Consider the following 17,035-nt stretch of genomic DNA (forward strand, 5'->3'; position numbering starts at 1 on the left):
TTTCAAATGTCCAAGAAAGCGTTTATTGTACAAACAGAAAAGGAAAGGCCGACAAAGGTGTAGGGGAAAATCCTAACTGAATCCAGCTCTCAAACAGTTATTGGCACAACGAAGACTAACGACTACCCTGTTCTACAAGTAAGATTAGAGATTAAACAGGTTACTCTGACCATTGGCCTCTGGGTATCAAACCTAGAGTCTTACCAGGGGACAAAGTCTAGAACCTTTAATAAGATTGAAACATGTGATGGTCCCTTGTTTAAAGTCCTTTTGCACACACATATCAGGGAAGAACCTACACAGTGGGAAAAATGAATCTGAACGGGGAGTAGCAGAAATATGTACTGTGCTGAAGAGACGCTGTAGACAATTACTATACAAGATCCACCCACCCCCCATATGATTTTAAGGATATTACACCGACATTAGGAGAGCTACGTTACCAGCCTGCTGCATGCTTCTCTTAACTGCAGCAGACAGGTTTGCCTAAAGCATGCAGGAAAAAAAAACGCTGAGTTTAAACTAAAGGGTGGGGACAGGGGACAGGGCTGAGAAGCTATACACACCTCCATGCCAAGAAGTACAGCCAGTAAGTAGTTGAAGCAGATGGGTCAGACCTGTGCACATACATCGTCCACATATGCTGCTCGAGTTAATTTTCTGCTCGACGCAGGGATACACAGCAAGCATAGCCAATTCTGAGGAAACAGCTGCTTCCTCAAGACGTTCACTATCACTGAAAAGGCAAAGTAGGGGGGGTGACAACATTTAAACAGCTTAAGAATTGTTTCTCTAGCCAGTTGATCCTGGATATCAATAAATACAGTGTGGTGAATCTTGGGATGTGTTGTATGCTCAGCGGATAGGCGAATGGGTCTCTTAAGCCAGGGCAAGAACTGCAGGAAAACGAGAGAAAAGGAGAATTACATTTCCTGGAGATGATGCTTTAATAACTGCGATCTACTGGGTCTGGCCAGGTCTAGCCTTCTCAAGACAACTTGGCGAAGGCCAAGAGCAGCAAGACGTACCACTCATAGCTTCCTGGGCAAAGTACTTCACATCCATGTCCTGGTCTGTGGCCAGTTTCTCCAACACAGGTTTCACCTCTGTCTGCAGAGCACTATAAAGGAACAAGACGGCCAGTCAAACCTCAAAGAGGAGCAGATCCTAGTGAAAATATGATGGCCACAAGCTGCGAACGGACGGCAAATCTCCAGGATTGGGGAGGGTCTGGCACATACTTGCTGTCTAACACCGGGCCGATCTTCTGCAGGGACTTGGCCACGTTGAAGCGCACGTTGGCCACTTGGTCATTGGACATCTTGAGGACCACGGGCAGCATGTGTTTGGTAGTGATGTCCTGGCCGCAGGCCTCAGACAGCGCCTGAAACGCCGCACAGGATGTCAGATGCGAGCGCAACACTCCAGAGGACTTACAAAACTCACTCACAAAAATATATTAAATAAATAAATAAATACACACTTCACAGCAGAGATGTACAAATTTAGACGCACCCACACAGACAGCAAACCAAAAAGGTACACAGTAAAAATACATGAATCTGACTCACATTGATGCAGAAGAGAGTGGTCATTCTGTGTAGGTAGTTGGGATCATTGGCCATTCCCAGCACCTTGGGGACAATGGTGTTCTGAGCCCACTCTGCTCCAAACTTCTCCACCAGCTTCATCAGGTTGCAGGTGGCAGCCTCTCGGATGGCGTACACTAAGAATACAGCGGATCCGTTGATAGATTAATGCAGCCTCCTCCCGAACAGAAGCTTCAAGGTGCAATACACTATGCAGCAGCTTTGGCCTGCAGCCCATCATGCGACGACCGCGCCACATCACTGCAACCTACAACCGCATCGACAAGCAACGGCGCCGTCAAGGTCACCAAAGAGACACGCACACGGACGGCCAACCTTTTCCAAGAACAGACTGTAAATCCTGCTGCACTGGGACATTAAAATGGGTTAGAGCTGTCCTCCAAAAGAAGGGAGAAAGGAAGGGGGGGGGAGACCAGAACAAAGCCAGACAGAGCTCCTTCCCTCAGTGTGGTGGGAAAAGGTCTAATAAGCATCAGATGAAGTCCCTCCCCCCACCCCAAAATAACCCCAGAAGACCCCATTATTTAATGATGAGCTTGTTGAAACACAGCAGAGGGACTCTGCTAACCAGCTGCCTCTAATGCATAAACAAAAACCAGCTAACCAAAGACTGTGCCAGGACAAGGTCCTTGTCATTTCCTCAGCCATCATGTGGAAAGAGGTAATGGCCAATTAAACAGAACAGGAAGTACCAAATACTTATCAGCATCAGGGCCCTGGCAGCAGCATGCTAAGCAAGTCAGACCAGACAGGTGTCCATTCTGGGGATCCATAGATGTTTCCAATCAAGCTGGGAGACTGTATCCCTATAGCAGTTCCTGCGTCTGCCCACGACCTTGACCCAGTGGAATGCACCCACACCAGTCCCCTAGGGAGCTGTCCAGGTGGCATCCCTTTGAGATGCCCAACACAACACAGCTGACTCCTCTCAATTTGAAGGAGCAGTCCTTCGCAAACTCCAAACTCCTCATCCTGTCAAGGAGAGCGAGTCCCATGGAGGAACCTCATTTCGGCCACATGTACTTGTGACCTTTTTCTTTCAGAAGAGGCCCACAGCATACATCCATCGGCAAGGAAATACAAAATAACTCCTTCAGCAAGATCCACTGTACCCTGCCCAGAATGGGGATACTGGGATAGACCCTTGCAGGTGGTGTGCAGGTCTCTTAGCTCAGCCTAAGATGGCTCTATAGATCCATTTCACCACCCGAAATGCAGAATGTGGAGGTCATTCTTAGGCAGCAGGAAAAGGCTACCAAATACTGCAAAGGATTACCGGATGAAACCTATTCAGTACTAGCCGAATCAATCACAATTCCTTCCAGGAACAAGACAGAATCATTACTGGCATTTCCAATCAAGACGTGTTATGGTGTGATTACTCTAGTTTATATTCTAGCTTGTCCTTTCAGGATAAACACCAGGATTATGCAGCATCTGGGAGGGGTCAGAACAGAGCCCCCTCAAACTGGATGCGCACACACTCTCTTGCTGCCCTGGCCTACATACTCAGCTCCTGCCAGGCTGGCTCTGCTATCTGTCCATGGTGGAACACAGGCCTGTTCATCAGCCCCTACCACTGGAAATAAGAAAGACTTGGCATCCTGCCAAGCACAGCTCCCCAGGACCACCATCTTCAGACGTAAACATATGCATGGAGGTATGGTATACCAGCTCCCACAATCACACGGTAAAGACTGCGCAAAAATCCCCATAGTATATAGGGCTGTGCTCAATATTCAGTATACTATGCAGGGTGATGGGGGGAGGGGAGGCTGTTAAATTCATTAAGTCAAATCCCTTCCCAAGCTAATTTATTTAACCAGTGTTTCACAGCATTTTCAGGTTACGTCTCTACAACACAGAGGAGCCCATGCAAAACCTACCGTGGTCAACAAGCCACGCCATGCAGAGGGAGTTGAGCTTCTCATCAAAGAACTCCACACCCTTGGATGGGACAGGAAAACATATTAAACCCTGACAATTCACAACTGAGTAAAACGGTAATACATAAAAAAAATCACAACAAAACCAATGAATAAACGACAAATCGTGTGGGACAGCAACACTGAGAATACCGCAGCATTTAAAAAATAAATCCGAGCGAGCTTCCAATTTTCGGGTAGAGCGACTCACCAACTGGCCCGCCAGCAGGGGCATGTACTCGATGATGGCTAGTCGTACCCTCCACTTGGCATCCTCGGCCAGCTCTACAATGGCAGGCAGCAGGGACTGAGACAGCTGGCGGATGCCGATGACCTCGTTGACGCAGTCCAGGTTGGAGATGATGTTCAGGCGAACCTCTGGGCACTAGGGGAGAGAAAAAGGACAGGATTAAGGAAAACACAAGTGGTCAAAGCTATTCGGGGACTGAAAAGGCAGTCCAATCACTGCCACAGCTATCAGACAATTGCTCCTTCAAAAGAAGCTGGTTTGATTTACTAGTAATGTTGAAAGACGTGATAACCATCCACCAAACACAACAATACGCTTTACAAATTATGTTCTTTTAAAAGTACATTCCTCTAGCAGAAAGTCGCAGGGAAAATACAAGCTGCACAACTACTGCAGTCACCTAAGGCAGTGCGTGTATTGACTGATTTAGCGCTCGGGCACAATGACGGGAACAAGGGAGCAGCTGACTCAGGCACTATGCTGAAGACTTCAGGGAGAGGAAGCAGCAAAGCAGCAGCTTTGTCTCTGAGCTCCATGCACAGGCTAAGCTAATGACTCACTGCTGGAGGTGGACGGCAAATACGCTGGGAGGGAGGGGGGCTGAGCGTGACGCAGGCAGCCAGCTGAGAACCTGTTCCCCGGCAGCTGTTCCCCTTTGTTCCCGGCATACATGGCTCCACACCTGGGGAACCTTATAGAGCCTTGCCATTGCAGCCTTAAGGGCTTCTGAGCAGCTGCTTCAACCCAAGGACAACGGCACCTTTCCACTCTTGAATGCCACATTAACAAAATACAATAAAAAAAAAAAACTGAATGGCGAGCAGGGTGCTCCTGCTTTGATCTCCACCGCAGATGCTTTTCCGGCTCTCCAAGGCCACTTTAAAACCATGGGATGAAGCATTGAGCTCCTGGTAAGGGAGGATCACTCGAGCAAATAGAACGGTACAGATTACCTCTTAGTCTCAGACGGCCCCCAAATCAAAGCCATTTCATTAATATTACAGCGGTGAAAACAGCCTAGAGCTCAAGCCAGAGGCAGCTATTCCAGTCAAGAACACAAGGGCATGTCCTTTCTTCACCTAGCATGACCTTCAGAAGAAAAAACACTAGTAGTCTTATCCCAAACCTACATAAGAAAGGCAGCCAAACCGAGTCTAGGGTCAAATTCTTTCATTTCACTGCTGGTGTACCAGTACATTCATGCACGTGACAAACAAATCTGTTTATTGAAATGCAGCATCACACAGTGCCGTCCAAGGATTTTTTTCAGGCGGGAGCATACCTCATCCTTCAGCTGGGCCAAGAACAGCGGCAGCAGGTGCTCGATGGTGTTGTCTTTGCCCAGGATGGTGGACAGACCCATGATCACAGATGCCAGGGCAGACTTCACATGTTGGTTTGTGTCAGACACCAGTTCCTGCCAGATCAACAGAGCCAAGTCATTTAATAAACTCAATCCCGCCGACAGACACATACGTCTTAAGCCTACTGCTACGGAAGATGATTGCCTGGCTGGGAATTTGTATGCAGTCCTTGATCTACTTTTAAGGCTGCAATAAAACTTGGTAAGTAATACAGAGCCTTAGATGCTAGCTTTGCAAAAGGAGAAACTGGATACCTACTTGCATTTTTTACTGTAATCACTGAGGTCAACAGGAAACTACAGCATTTTTAATATTTAAAGCAAAGGTCATAAAGAATGCTGTTATGACAACCTTTGAACAACCATGGACTAAGCAGAAATAAAAATTAATAGCAAAAGCATTTGTTCAGACCCATTAGCAATATATTCAAAAACCCCACAACAACCCCTACAGGTTAGAATAAGAGGCCAAAAGTTAAATCCGTAAAGGTTAAAATAAGAGTTAAGGTCATGAAACGAGACCCAGGATATTATCCTCTGCAGATCATGCTTTTGAATAGTCAGCCTCTCTATGCTTTCCAAACATTTTATCCCATTTACGCCTACTGAGGATTTCACGACAAGCAGCGGGGATGCAGGCAGATCATTAGCGCGGCGTTCAGCTCGTCTGCAAAATCGACGCACACCCAAACCACAAACATATGGCCAGCACACATTTCCCAATTCGTGCTTCGTCAAAAGACCCTGCGCTGTGCTTCTAAGCATGGTCAGTGGAAAGAATGCATTTCTTAAACCAGCACAAAGCAAAGAAAGAATCTTAGCATTTCACAACGCAGCCTGAGTCTGGGTCAGGGACAGACATTTTCTGGCACAGCTTCCGAAGCACGCTGCGAGTTAACACACAGCATGCTGCGGCACTCCGTGACATGCGGACAACCACAGAGAAGCCCGCAACGGCTTGCATTTCGGCAGCCAAGATGAATCGCCCCACTTTGAAGCATGCTCTCCGTGTCCTCCAGTGATTAGCGGCCTAGACGCAGACTTCAGCAGCACGAGCCTACTTCCAAAAAAAGCACTAACCTTTCTCTTCGAAACCAGCGAATTGCTCACTTAAACTATTCATAAAACACTTCTTTATTACCAATACCTGGTTACTTTAGAAATGCAGTGATTAACCAGGCTTTGGACCATCTGAAGAGCCCCAGAAAGGATTAGTCAAGCTCTGGGAAAGGTAAACCATAATCATCTGAACACTGCGTTGCGGCACATCAGATACCTGGATCGAGTCCAGACCGACCGGAGTTTCAAGCTGATCGTTCTGCTCAGGCTTCCGCCGGAACGACATTTATGAACTCCCAAGAACTAATTTTCATGGAACCGACCACAGAGATCAGGAAATGAAATACGAGGCTGTAAACAGCGGTACTAACAACCCCTCAACTGGTCGGCGAAATCAAAGTACAGTTTCTTGAAAACGACCTTACTTTTGTGTTGATCGACCTTACTTTTGTGTTGATCTCCTATACCAAATTTCCTAATCCCCGCAGGTAGATTGTTTGGATTAAAGGAAGAAACACAGAATACCGCCTCCAGAAATGGCGCGTTCTGAAGTCTTACAGCTGCTTAACACATCAGACACCCGTGGATGACACACGCAGCAGCCGCCGCCGCCTTGGAGTGACAGACCTCTGAGACACAGTACGCATTAAGCCTTACCTTGACACAAGGAAGAATGTGAGTCATAATGATGGTCTCCTTGCTGTCTTCCGGTAAATTCTCACAAAACTCTGAAAAACATGGTTTTCGGGATCAACAAGGGAACAGCCTATCAACACAAAGTCCTCAAATTTGATGAGGTAACCTTCCGCATGAAGGTCAGCGAACTTCACGCACCTTTGACCTTATTGGCGGCTGCTGCCCGCACCTCAGCCTCACAGTCCTTTAGCAGGTTCTGGAAGGCGGGCACCAGGTCATTCTTGGTGATCTCGGGCCCCACGGCTTTCTGGAGCTGCAGCGCCAAGGAGAATGCAGTATATCATTACCATTTCTGTAGCATTTCTATAAAGGGTCCAGTGAAGTTAAATGAGCATGAGCTGCCAAAGAGCTCGAGTCATGAAAAATAGTTACGAGCCATGTAGGAAAATTACAGCAAAGCAGGTTGTTAAGTATGTCAGGCATAGATGGAGAGGACCCATGCATTGCACCACTCTCATTTAGAGAGACAATGAAATAGAGACAATGAAATTTTGCAGGCGATATACAGGATATATTTTGATCCTGGATAAAAACAAAAAACGGGGGAATAAAAAAAGTCCCGTCACATAAATTAAGCAGCAGTATGGATAACAGGCAGTGTGGATGAAGAGGGACTTTATGCATAAGAGCTACACCCTTATTGATAGTATTTAATTGCTGAAATTAGCAGAAAGGTGTAGTTTACATTTTGACACAAAACACGGGTATGATAAACGGCAGAGATCACCAGTGAAAAGGCTAGTGATTAACACTGGTAACAATTTACCAAAACACAAACTGGAAAGAACCTTTACAACCTGATACATAAAAACACGAGTCATCTACTATTGAGGAATCCAACCCTAAGCTTTTATCCCTAACCATTAAATTATCATTAGCTACGCAATTTTTAAAATGCCAGTAACAACTTAACATTTCATGAATTAAAGGGAGGGACAGGTACAGCAAACAGCACACCTAGACACGCAACAGTACCCCCACCTGCCCATCTACAACTGCATCCTGTGACTGTGAAATTGGGCTGGGGCCACAATTTAGTGTCAAAAACATTACACAGCTCAAAACAAATTTCAGGGAAAAGCAGCAGAAACAGCTCATACCCATCAAATAAGAGGGGATCACACATGGCTGCATAAGATCTCCAATAAAGCCAGGCTGCTACTTTCATTAGATGAATTAGTCCATTCAAGTACAAAATACTGATTACCCTTGTGAAAAATGCAAAAGGTTCTGACAAAAATTGATTTTTGTTTTTATAGTTTGGTTCAAATCTGAACTGATTCCTTATGGAGCAGGGAGGCTGAGACACCAGCCTTACAAAATGGAAGACAAAGTTAGTTTTAAAGTTTCTTACAACAAAGTTAACAGAACAAGGACAACCGTTTGACTTAAGACAGACTGTGAAATGGGCGTTCACTTGCTCAGATACGAAGTCTCAAAGCTATGCGGGGTTCTGCCACCAAGGATCATGCAATAAATGACATATCTGCATCCCATAATTTCTTTCAAATGTCTTTCTACTGATTTGAAAAATTGCAGCAGTAAGTACAATCCAGAACAATACTGCACTTTCTCCTTTTTGATTCCCATAATCTGAAGCATAACCTCACCTCTGAGAACTTGTCTGCTACCATGTAGCGCACCCTCCAGGATTTGTCCTCTGCAGCCTGTCGCAAGGTTGGCATTACCAGACTCTCCAAGTCCTCTTGGGGCAGCAGTGTGGCAATACTGACGCAGGCCTCTACAGCCAAAAGGCGCACAGAGTCCTGCAGGAGCAATACCGACAATCCAATGAAGCCAAGTGCCATTAGAAATGGTGACCCTCCTGAGCATTGTAACCCAATGCAATAAAACTTCCCCAAACGCTGTAGGAGATCATTGGCCTTAATATAGCAATCAAAGTGGCATTTATGGAGTGATGCCTGAAGAAAGTACAGCTGAAGTTATTCACGAACAGTTCTCAAGCCCTCTCAGCCTAATCCATTCAACAACTGCTTAAAATCCATGATTTCAAAGCGTTCAACCCCCACCCTTAAGCAACGAACGGACAGTACCTGCTCATCTGAGGCAAGGGCAGTGAAGAGGGAGATGATGTCACTCTTCACGTATTCCAGCTCCAGGACCTTGGCAAACTCACCCAGCTTGGAGGCAGCGGCACGACGCACCATAGGAGTGTCATCCGAGCACAGCGTGCGGAAATGTCTGCGGATACAAGGGCTCCCCATCACACACGATAGGGACAAGCGCCACATCCTACAGATCTGTGCAACTTACCTACCCTGGAACATTAATCATACAATAATCATCAGAAATATCAAACCTGGACACATCCAAAACAAATACATAAAAATAACCTCATAACAAATACTGCTAAATCACTTGTCTCTGCACAGATAGTACTGTGTTGGATTATAAATATTGTAAACCTGGGGTTCTCAACCTTTTTGCTCCTAAACCCAATTTTTACCATGGCAGCTCAGTCACGACCCTATATCAAACTGGTTCTCATCAATGCTATGATCAAGGCCACAGTGCACTCTGCAATTTACACCAATCAATGCCTATTGTGCAAAACTGACTGGACGTGCCAGTGAATTTTAAATTAAACATCTGTGGTTTGACTTCTTGGACTAGTTGAGTGTTCATTATGTTTTGCAGTTATAGACCCAAGATTCATTTATATAGGTTAATTCTAGGAGTGGGGCTGGGAAATCTGATCATAGATCAGCATAGGGGCTTGCTTTAAAATGCTTACATTTCCAACTCTGCCTCACGACCCTTTCAGAACTTGCCATGACCCAAATTTGGGTTGCGACCCATGGCTAAAGAATCAGCGCTGAAAAGTGCCCTTCAGTGTGACAGAAACACTATAAAAATATATATTAATAGATGTCTGATGGCTATTTGCTGAGCTCTACCTGCTCTAATGTTTCTCGGACATTTCAGGTGGAGGAAGGTGGGGCCTCCATCCAACACATTACTGTTCGGCACAGAGTCAGGGGGGGGGAATCACACACAAATGGCTCCAGTGACACTCACTGGCGAATCTCTGCCTTGACTGTGCTGGAGACGCGAGGGTAGCAGACGCTGAAGAGGCCACAGGCTGAGGTGCGGGAGGTGAACCAGTCCCCACTGGCCAGACGCTTCACCAGGGGCTCAAAGTGCACCTCCAGGTCCACAGGCGAGTGCTCGTGGGAGATCTTACGAAGCGACTCCACAGCCTTGTCCCGCACCACGGTCTCCTCCACAGTGGCCAGGCTCTCCAGGGGAGGCTGCAAGGAAAGCAAACATACACGTGAGCTGTGGCAGTTCGGATCACCATGTCAGAGCTTGTCTCAACACGATTACCTCAGTTTTATTTTGCAATAATACAAGTAGATTTACACCAGATTACCGATGTTACAGAGAGCACTTACATTTACTGTAAGTCGGCTTGAGACAGAGACGAGAGGATTGTGGCTTACCAGCAGACAGTGGACGTACTCCGGCCCACCCACCAGCATGGTGAAGTTGCCCAGCTGCTCAGCCAGAGCAAGGAGCACCTCATCCTCATCATAGATGGTGTCTGAAGAAGCGTGAGACAGGGCATGAGAGAGCTGGCACTACACCGGCATGCTGGGACCAGCCAGCTGACACAACACATACTAAACCTGATACCTCGCCCACCAGGCTTCTCCAACCAAGGTCTCCACAGTTCACCATGTACATGTAAAAACTGCCAAAAATCTTCAATGTTTGATTATGAAATAACATCTGAAAAGATCACAATGTTTATTCAATTTGAAACTTTTAATAGTGAACAATAAGCTTAGGGATTTAATACTTGCAGAATCCCTGTTTACGCAATCAATCATCCCCCAACTCCTTGCACTAACCAACAGACTAGACTTTAATGTACAAAGAGAAACGAAGCCCAAGCAATCTGTGATGGGACCTACCAGTCAGGAAAGGAAGCAGCTCCGTACGCGTCCTCTCAACGCCCAAAGCCAGGGCAATGGTGGACAGTTTCTTAATGCTGTTCAGCCGCAACTGCAGAAGAGGGAAAGGCAAGATTTAAATATATGCATGGCCCTCAGTCTAAGAACACGAAACAGTAATCCACAGCACAGCTGTAAAGCGCAGCTGCCAACTATGACTGAAGCTACAAAGCTAGAAAAGGCTTCCTCAGAGGCCTCGCTCTCATAAAGGCAGATTAAAATCCTTACTTTGTGTGAAAAGTCAATCATTACTTAAAGCAAAAAGGCCTTTATACAGCTCTCTCTTTATTCGTGGTACGGTTCATCTATTTACAATTACCCAAGAGCTGCAGTATGTCCAAAGTATATATCTAGCTGAGAAGACCAATCTTCAAACTTAGGCTACCATGGCAACAGATTAGCTGTAACACCCACTGCAATTCATACATTGGTGCATCAGAAAAGCTTTTTGACAGTTATAAACAAACTGCTTAACATCAATTAGAGTAAGTCATACTCAAGCCATTGCATAGCAAAATCAGAGGTGCATAAAAAGCCAAAAGCACACCTCTAAAAACAATTTCTTATTTCACCCACTTGAAATACTTCAGTAAAGACAGACAATAAGGTCAAAATAAGCATGAGCTCAGCTCACTAAACGCATGACATCTGATCTACAAAACTGCTTTGTGTTCGATGTGTAGGTCATGAAGGAGCTGACCATGGTACAGATTCGGCATGACATTTAAACCTACTTCGGGAAATCAGTCAACACTGCAAGAAAAATAAAAATGCAAGTTTTTAAATTATTCTACATAACACTGAAAACGGGATTTTTTCATTGTTGCGTAAAACGTCAGGTTCTACCTAGTAACCGGCCGAAGCATAAATCGCGTTTAAAAGCCGACCATTTATAGAATTTATGCATAACTACAGAGCATCAAATAGGTGTAGGTTTATAATAAAAGGTCGGTACTCGTTTTCTTTCTTTAGAAGCAACGTAACAGAGGTAACCCAACCTCAGAAAGACGCTGAAATATGTCCAAGGAAATGGGCCGTGCCATAGTCGCGGGCCCATACAGTACTCGGTATATTAGTCGTCGGGTTTATGTGGAGTAAATCACATCTGCTGGCAAGAAATTTATCTATTCAAACAAAAATACACGTATTTATGAATAATCCATAGCGTTTGTTAAGAGGAACTAATATTACGTCGAGTCAATGTCGCACCGATCGATAAAAAGGTCCTTCGAGTAGGCTTCTCGGCCTCCTTTACATCGCTGCAACTAGCTAAGCAGCTAACGGCTAACACGACTCGCAAAACGAGCTCCAAGAACAACTGTATTTTAAATCCATGGTAGGTGTAATTTCAAAGTGCACTGCTATACGGTAAAAAAATAAAAGTTAGACATGCTAAAATAATAAGCCCGCAAACACCATCCCACCCTGTTAGCCTAGCCAGCTAAGGAGCTACACGGTTTACGGTGCCGCTCGCCGGTTGCTGTTTTTGCGAGAGGCCACGGCAGACTTTTCTAGCTATATCCTATAAGAAAACCTTTGTTATGTAACCAAAAAACGTGTGCGTCATACCCAACACATACAAAACCATATTTAAGTTTACCTGGACATCTTCATTCCGTAGCTCGTCAATGAGCACAGCAATAGGGTAAAGAGAATCGTCTCCGTCGGCGCCTGCCATTTTGGATACTGTTCACTACTTCCGGCTAGCCTAAGCTACGGGGTTTCATGGAAGGGACACAACGGGACAGCGGTTGCTCTTTTGATGCTGATTGGCCCAATCTTACGTCAACAACGTCAGGAATGCAAAAGGGGCGGCTGCCCGCCTGCCTACAGCTTTTTGACATGGTGCTGCATCGTTCTGGGATGTTCGGTTTTCATCAAGGTAATTGGGACACCCGTGTTAGCCGATCAAAAAAATTTCAGTGTGTCTCGGCATTGCACATCGAATAAATATTGTTTAACCATTATTTTTTCATTACGATGACATCCACTTCTGTCATACTCGAAGAGACGAAACTCGTATACATTTAGTTGCGATATGTTAATATGTGTCCTTAGTTAACATTTCCTCCCATTCCCATAATGTTTTGTGATGACTCTCTGATTCCTGCATAAACAGAAATACGTTTTGCAATGAAATATTCTGTGACATGCATTCGCACAACCTCATTATACCCAGATGACTGCTTCATTACATTTATCTTGTGCTCTGTATCAGGAACGCAAATAAGTATCCAATAGATGAAAAAATTGCGAGCATCCTTATTAGATGCAGTCAAGTCGACCACTGTCAACCCGTTCTTCAAGAACGTTGTCTGGTTCTTCGTTCTTCCGTTCTGGAAAATATTACGGAAATTAAACTAGATATTCCCTTTAATCTATGACAATTTAAAAATGTCTTTATTAAACCATAAAAAGATACCGAATATTAAGTGCAGCGATAGGCAGGGAGCCCTGTTCTGGTAGTAATGAACTAGCTCGAGGCCATTTGAATGACGTCAAAATCCTGCTCTCAAAGGGCGTTCGTAATTTTAAATCCACCCTGCATACTTCTGATAAGTGCCATTCTTACGTTTTTCACAAGGAGCTCAATTCCCAGGGCATTTTCTTCTCTATATCTGAGCCTATGTCCTTTAGGCTTTTCTTTGTGCACGCACATTGGTTCAGCTTTATTTTTCAAGAGCATCTGGCAGTCTCTGCTGAACCTGTCTCTAATTTCTCCACGTTTTATGTCTGCATGGTTCTGCTCATCCCTGTGCCCGAAAAGTAACATTTCCTGGGGGTTCAATGCAGTGGTGATATACAGACAGAATCAGAACGCATGTTACTTTAACGTAGCTAGAAAATCACAGGGTAAATGTTCTGGCTTAGGAAGTATTGGCGCGTAAGATGCTGCCGGATGGCAGGTATGCATAGTTGCCTTATTCGTGCACATTTTATTTTAAAAAGAGTGGGGTAAAATTTACCTGCTCTGGAATAAATATGCACCACAGACGTTAACTGCTTTGTGAGAAAATGGTCCGAATTTTCCAAGAATAATTGCATGGTCAATTGCCTGATTTGTAAAAATGGCAACGATCCCAGACGTCACAGGTTACAGTCATCATTGAGGAAAACGCAAATGGTACGGCCAGATCAGAGATGAGGACTCGATCAAAAGGTGTCCCGGCCATCTGTCCTTCCCTAGTGATGAAAGCCTACTCGTTTCATTCATTCACTAATTCCCATCTGATTAAAAACGACAGCATCCATAATTCATTCTATCAACAGGCCTCACTCGACTGGTGCACTCATGTTTCCAGAAACAAATGAGAAAATGCTAGTTTTGTAGGAGAACTTACAGAAAGATGAGTGGTAGTACTGTCTTTCATCAAGCCCACAGAGATGTTGCTTGTGACTCTCTCACATAGTATCTTACTCTTGCTCTGCAATGACCAAATTCTGGCCACAACAGAGTAGCAAAGTTTTGAGAGCTACACATATTTACTTCCAGTCAGTGTACTGACTCCAAAAAGGCTTTAAAAAAACATTTGTACCAGAACAACTAGTTCGGTGATCGGAATTTAATTACATTTCATTTTAAAGTTTATGGATGCAATTTAGAAAATTGTTATAGCAAGAACTGACCTGTTATTGGACCTGTTATCCTTTCGTAATTGGGACAGATTTTTCTTTTGAGACCGAATGTTGATTTTCAGGCAATTTCAAGTACACAATTGTACACTGACTTTTTACCATCTCTTAAATATCATAAGCAATCTTCCCTTTGGAGATAATATAGATTATAATGTCATACGAGCAGAGAACATGATGTCAATTATTTTCCAGGTCAGAAATGCTAAAAAAGATATCTAATGCAAAAACGATTGGGATGATTGACTTAAAGGCCTTACTCTGCCTGGATGCTTGACTGTAGTTTAGCTGGCAGTTTAGCAACACAAGACAACGATATGGGTGGTTAAACAGTTACAAATTAATTATAAATAATTAGTTATCTGATATTTTAAAGTCAATTGAGTATTTTTAGCCCTTTATAATGGCAGATATTTTTTATTGGAGAAGTCTAATCTATCGTTAGTGGCACTTTAATGCTTCCCCACAACTTCTTTAAAATGAGCCATTGGATTGCTTGTTTGAATCCATAACTACTTTTATTTTGCATTGCTTCCCACCCCTGTCCTCGGGGATCGTCCACAGTTCTGGTCGCTCTCAGCTCCCAACAAACCTGTACCAGGCATGTGGTGCTCTTGGTTGCTTGATTATTTGATTTAAGTGGGATTGGAGCAGGGAAGGAGCAGAGATGGAAAGAGTGGTGTGTGGATCAGCAGGCTGAGCCCCGGTGCCTGTATTCGGAAGTTTGTCTGTTTGAATCCCGGCCTCGGAGGAATAGTCCCCCTTAGGGGCACTACCTGCTGTGACTGACCCTGCGCTGTGACCCCCTTCCCCGCCCCTATGCTTGCTGTTACCTCTTTAAGTGTCTGTGTGTATATCACGGACAGCAAGAAGAGGCTTACCCCATTAGGTTGAGAAACACTCCTTTAGAGTACCATTTGGTCACCCCGTGCACCAATTAGCATTATTTCTCAAATGTGCTTGGTTTGTTATTACACAGACAGCGTACAAGCTGGGCGCGGGGTGTTGATGTGCCGAAAATGCTCACATCCTTCCAGTCCAAGCAGGCCAGCTCTCCAGAGGTGCAGAAACTGGAAAAGCCTGCTTCCTTCCAGTGAAGAAGGAGGACGAGAGCTCCTGTTGCCTTTGGCTCGCAGCACGGATGTGTGCTGTGAAGTGCTATATATCCACTAACAGCTCATAGAAACCGTGCAGCCCGGTGAGGAACAGATTCTGTCCATGTCCTTCGATGGATCTGTGCTTCCTCTTCCTTGACTTGGGAGCACAAAATCCAGCAAAGGGCAGGTTACCGCTGATCTTCACACGTAGCGGATCATACTGTAATTAACCAAAGGGGCTTTTCCTGTTAACAAAGCCTCATAATCCCCTTTGTATATGCTGTGATCTAACAAACAAAGTTGTGCCCAGTGTCCCTGGGGCATATGACTTGCCATTATCGTGTAATAAGAATCTATCTATCCATCCCTCCATCCATCCATCCATCCATCCATGTTCTAATGTTCTTTTCTTGGAGAAGGGAGGCATAATCATAAGAAAACACCTTATTTTTCCCCATCATATCTGCCAACGCGAAATTACAGCGCTCTGAATGGGTTAATATAATTCAAACTCATTTTATATAATCTTTGTTTCTCCTGGCTGATGTATTAGACAGTAGTTTTATTACTCAAACTTTCAAGCAGAAGCTTTCTCCTCTTTTTTTTCCTGGAGATTAAGACTGTAATAATAAACAGGGTGAGAAGAGTGCCTGGAAAATATGTGAGTGTTATATATATAAATGCTCTGCTCTTTTTCTCTTCAAAGGGGTCTCTGCGTCATTGGGGTTTGTGTCAATAGCGAGGTTTAAAGGGATCACACTTCCTCATTAGCCTCTAGCATGGAGACACTAATCTTCCTCAACCACACACACACACAGACATACGTATGGTCTTGCATTACAAATTAAAACACGTACGTTCACAGCTCATACACACACATTAGACACCATCAATCCCAAACCCTTTACAAATTAGAACAGACAAACAGCAAACACGCATGTGTTCTTGCTTTCCAAAGCACCACCACACACACACAACAGTATCCCTGCTTTACAAACTCCATCCATCCAGAGGCCCCTGCTTTCGACTGCCACCCGATCTCACCCGACCCCCATGGCTCACTGTGGAGTTGGTGGGAACACAGGAGGGCAAACCCATGTTCTTTTTTCAGGCTGTGGCCGGCTGGGCCCCATGGGTGGAGGCCCAGCCACCAGGCCCGGTTATCGCAATCCATGTGGGGTCACATGCTCCTTTTTTGTCACCATAGGGGTCTAAACAAACCGCACTTAGTCTGGCATCTCACCTAGGAACAACTTGCCTTGGGAGACCCAACCAGGAACAACTGCCCCCAAACAACAAAGACCCCAAACGGGTCTTATCCAGAAAGGGCCGTTGTGAATGCGGCTTTTCACTGCAACTCAATAACTGCTTGCTTGGACTGATTGGCTGAAAAGTCCTCGCACCTGGGTTTGAACAGCCGACCTA

The 17,035-nt window shown here is 44.9% G+C and overlaps 1 protein-coding gene across 1 annotated transcript; it reads right to left on the reverse strand.

Annotated features, from left to right (window-relative positions):
- ppp2r1ba (protein phosphatase 2, regulatory subunit A, beta a) lies at positions 1-12,627 on the reverse strand. The gene is made up of 15 exons (XM_048983118.1): positions 12,481-12,627; positions 10,842-10,932; positions 10,368-10,468; positions 9,943-10,175; positions 8,958-9,105; positions 8,514-8,669; positions 7,042-7,156; positions 6,865-6,935; positions 5,068-5,202; positions 3,747-3,920; positions 3,497-3,557; positions 1,572-1,726; positions 1,242-1,384; positions 1,029-1,120; positions 1-896 (listed from the first exon to the last, which is right to left on the reverse strand). Exons 1-15 carry the CDS (start codon positions 12,556-12,558, stop codon positions 880-882), a joined length of 1,770 nt encoding a protein of 589 aa, XP_048839075.1. The 5' UTR covers positions 12,559-12,627; the 3' UTR covers positions 1-879.
- Between the last annotated feature and the right edge of the window lie 4,408 nt (positions 12,628-17,035).

The sequence above is a fragment of the Brienomyrus brachyistius genome, chromosome 18 (genome assembly GCF_023856365.1).
Source record: "Brienomyrus brachyistius isolate T26 chromosome 18, BBRACH_0.4, whole genome shotgun sequence".
NCBI classification, from domain to species: domain Eukaryota; kingdom Metazoa; phylum Chordata; class Actinopteri; order Osteoglossiformes; family Mormyridae; genus Brienomyrus; species Brienomyrus brachyistius.

Excerpts from the sequence above, each read along its gene's own strand:
- ppp2r1ba (XM_048983118.1), bottom strand. The coding sequence starts at position 12,558 with ATGGCAGGCGCCGACGGAGACGATTCTCTTTACCCTATTGCTGTGCTC. Across the intron at positions 10,933-12,480 it reads TACGGAATGAAGATGTCCAG|TTGCGGCTGAACAGCATTAA; the intron begins GTAAACTTAAAT and ends CCTCTTCTGCAG. Across the intron at positions 10,469-10,841 it reads GCTGCTTCCTTTCCTGACTG|ACACCATCTATGATGAGGAT; the intron begins GTAGGTCCCATC and ends ACGCTTCTTCAG.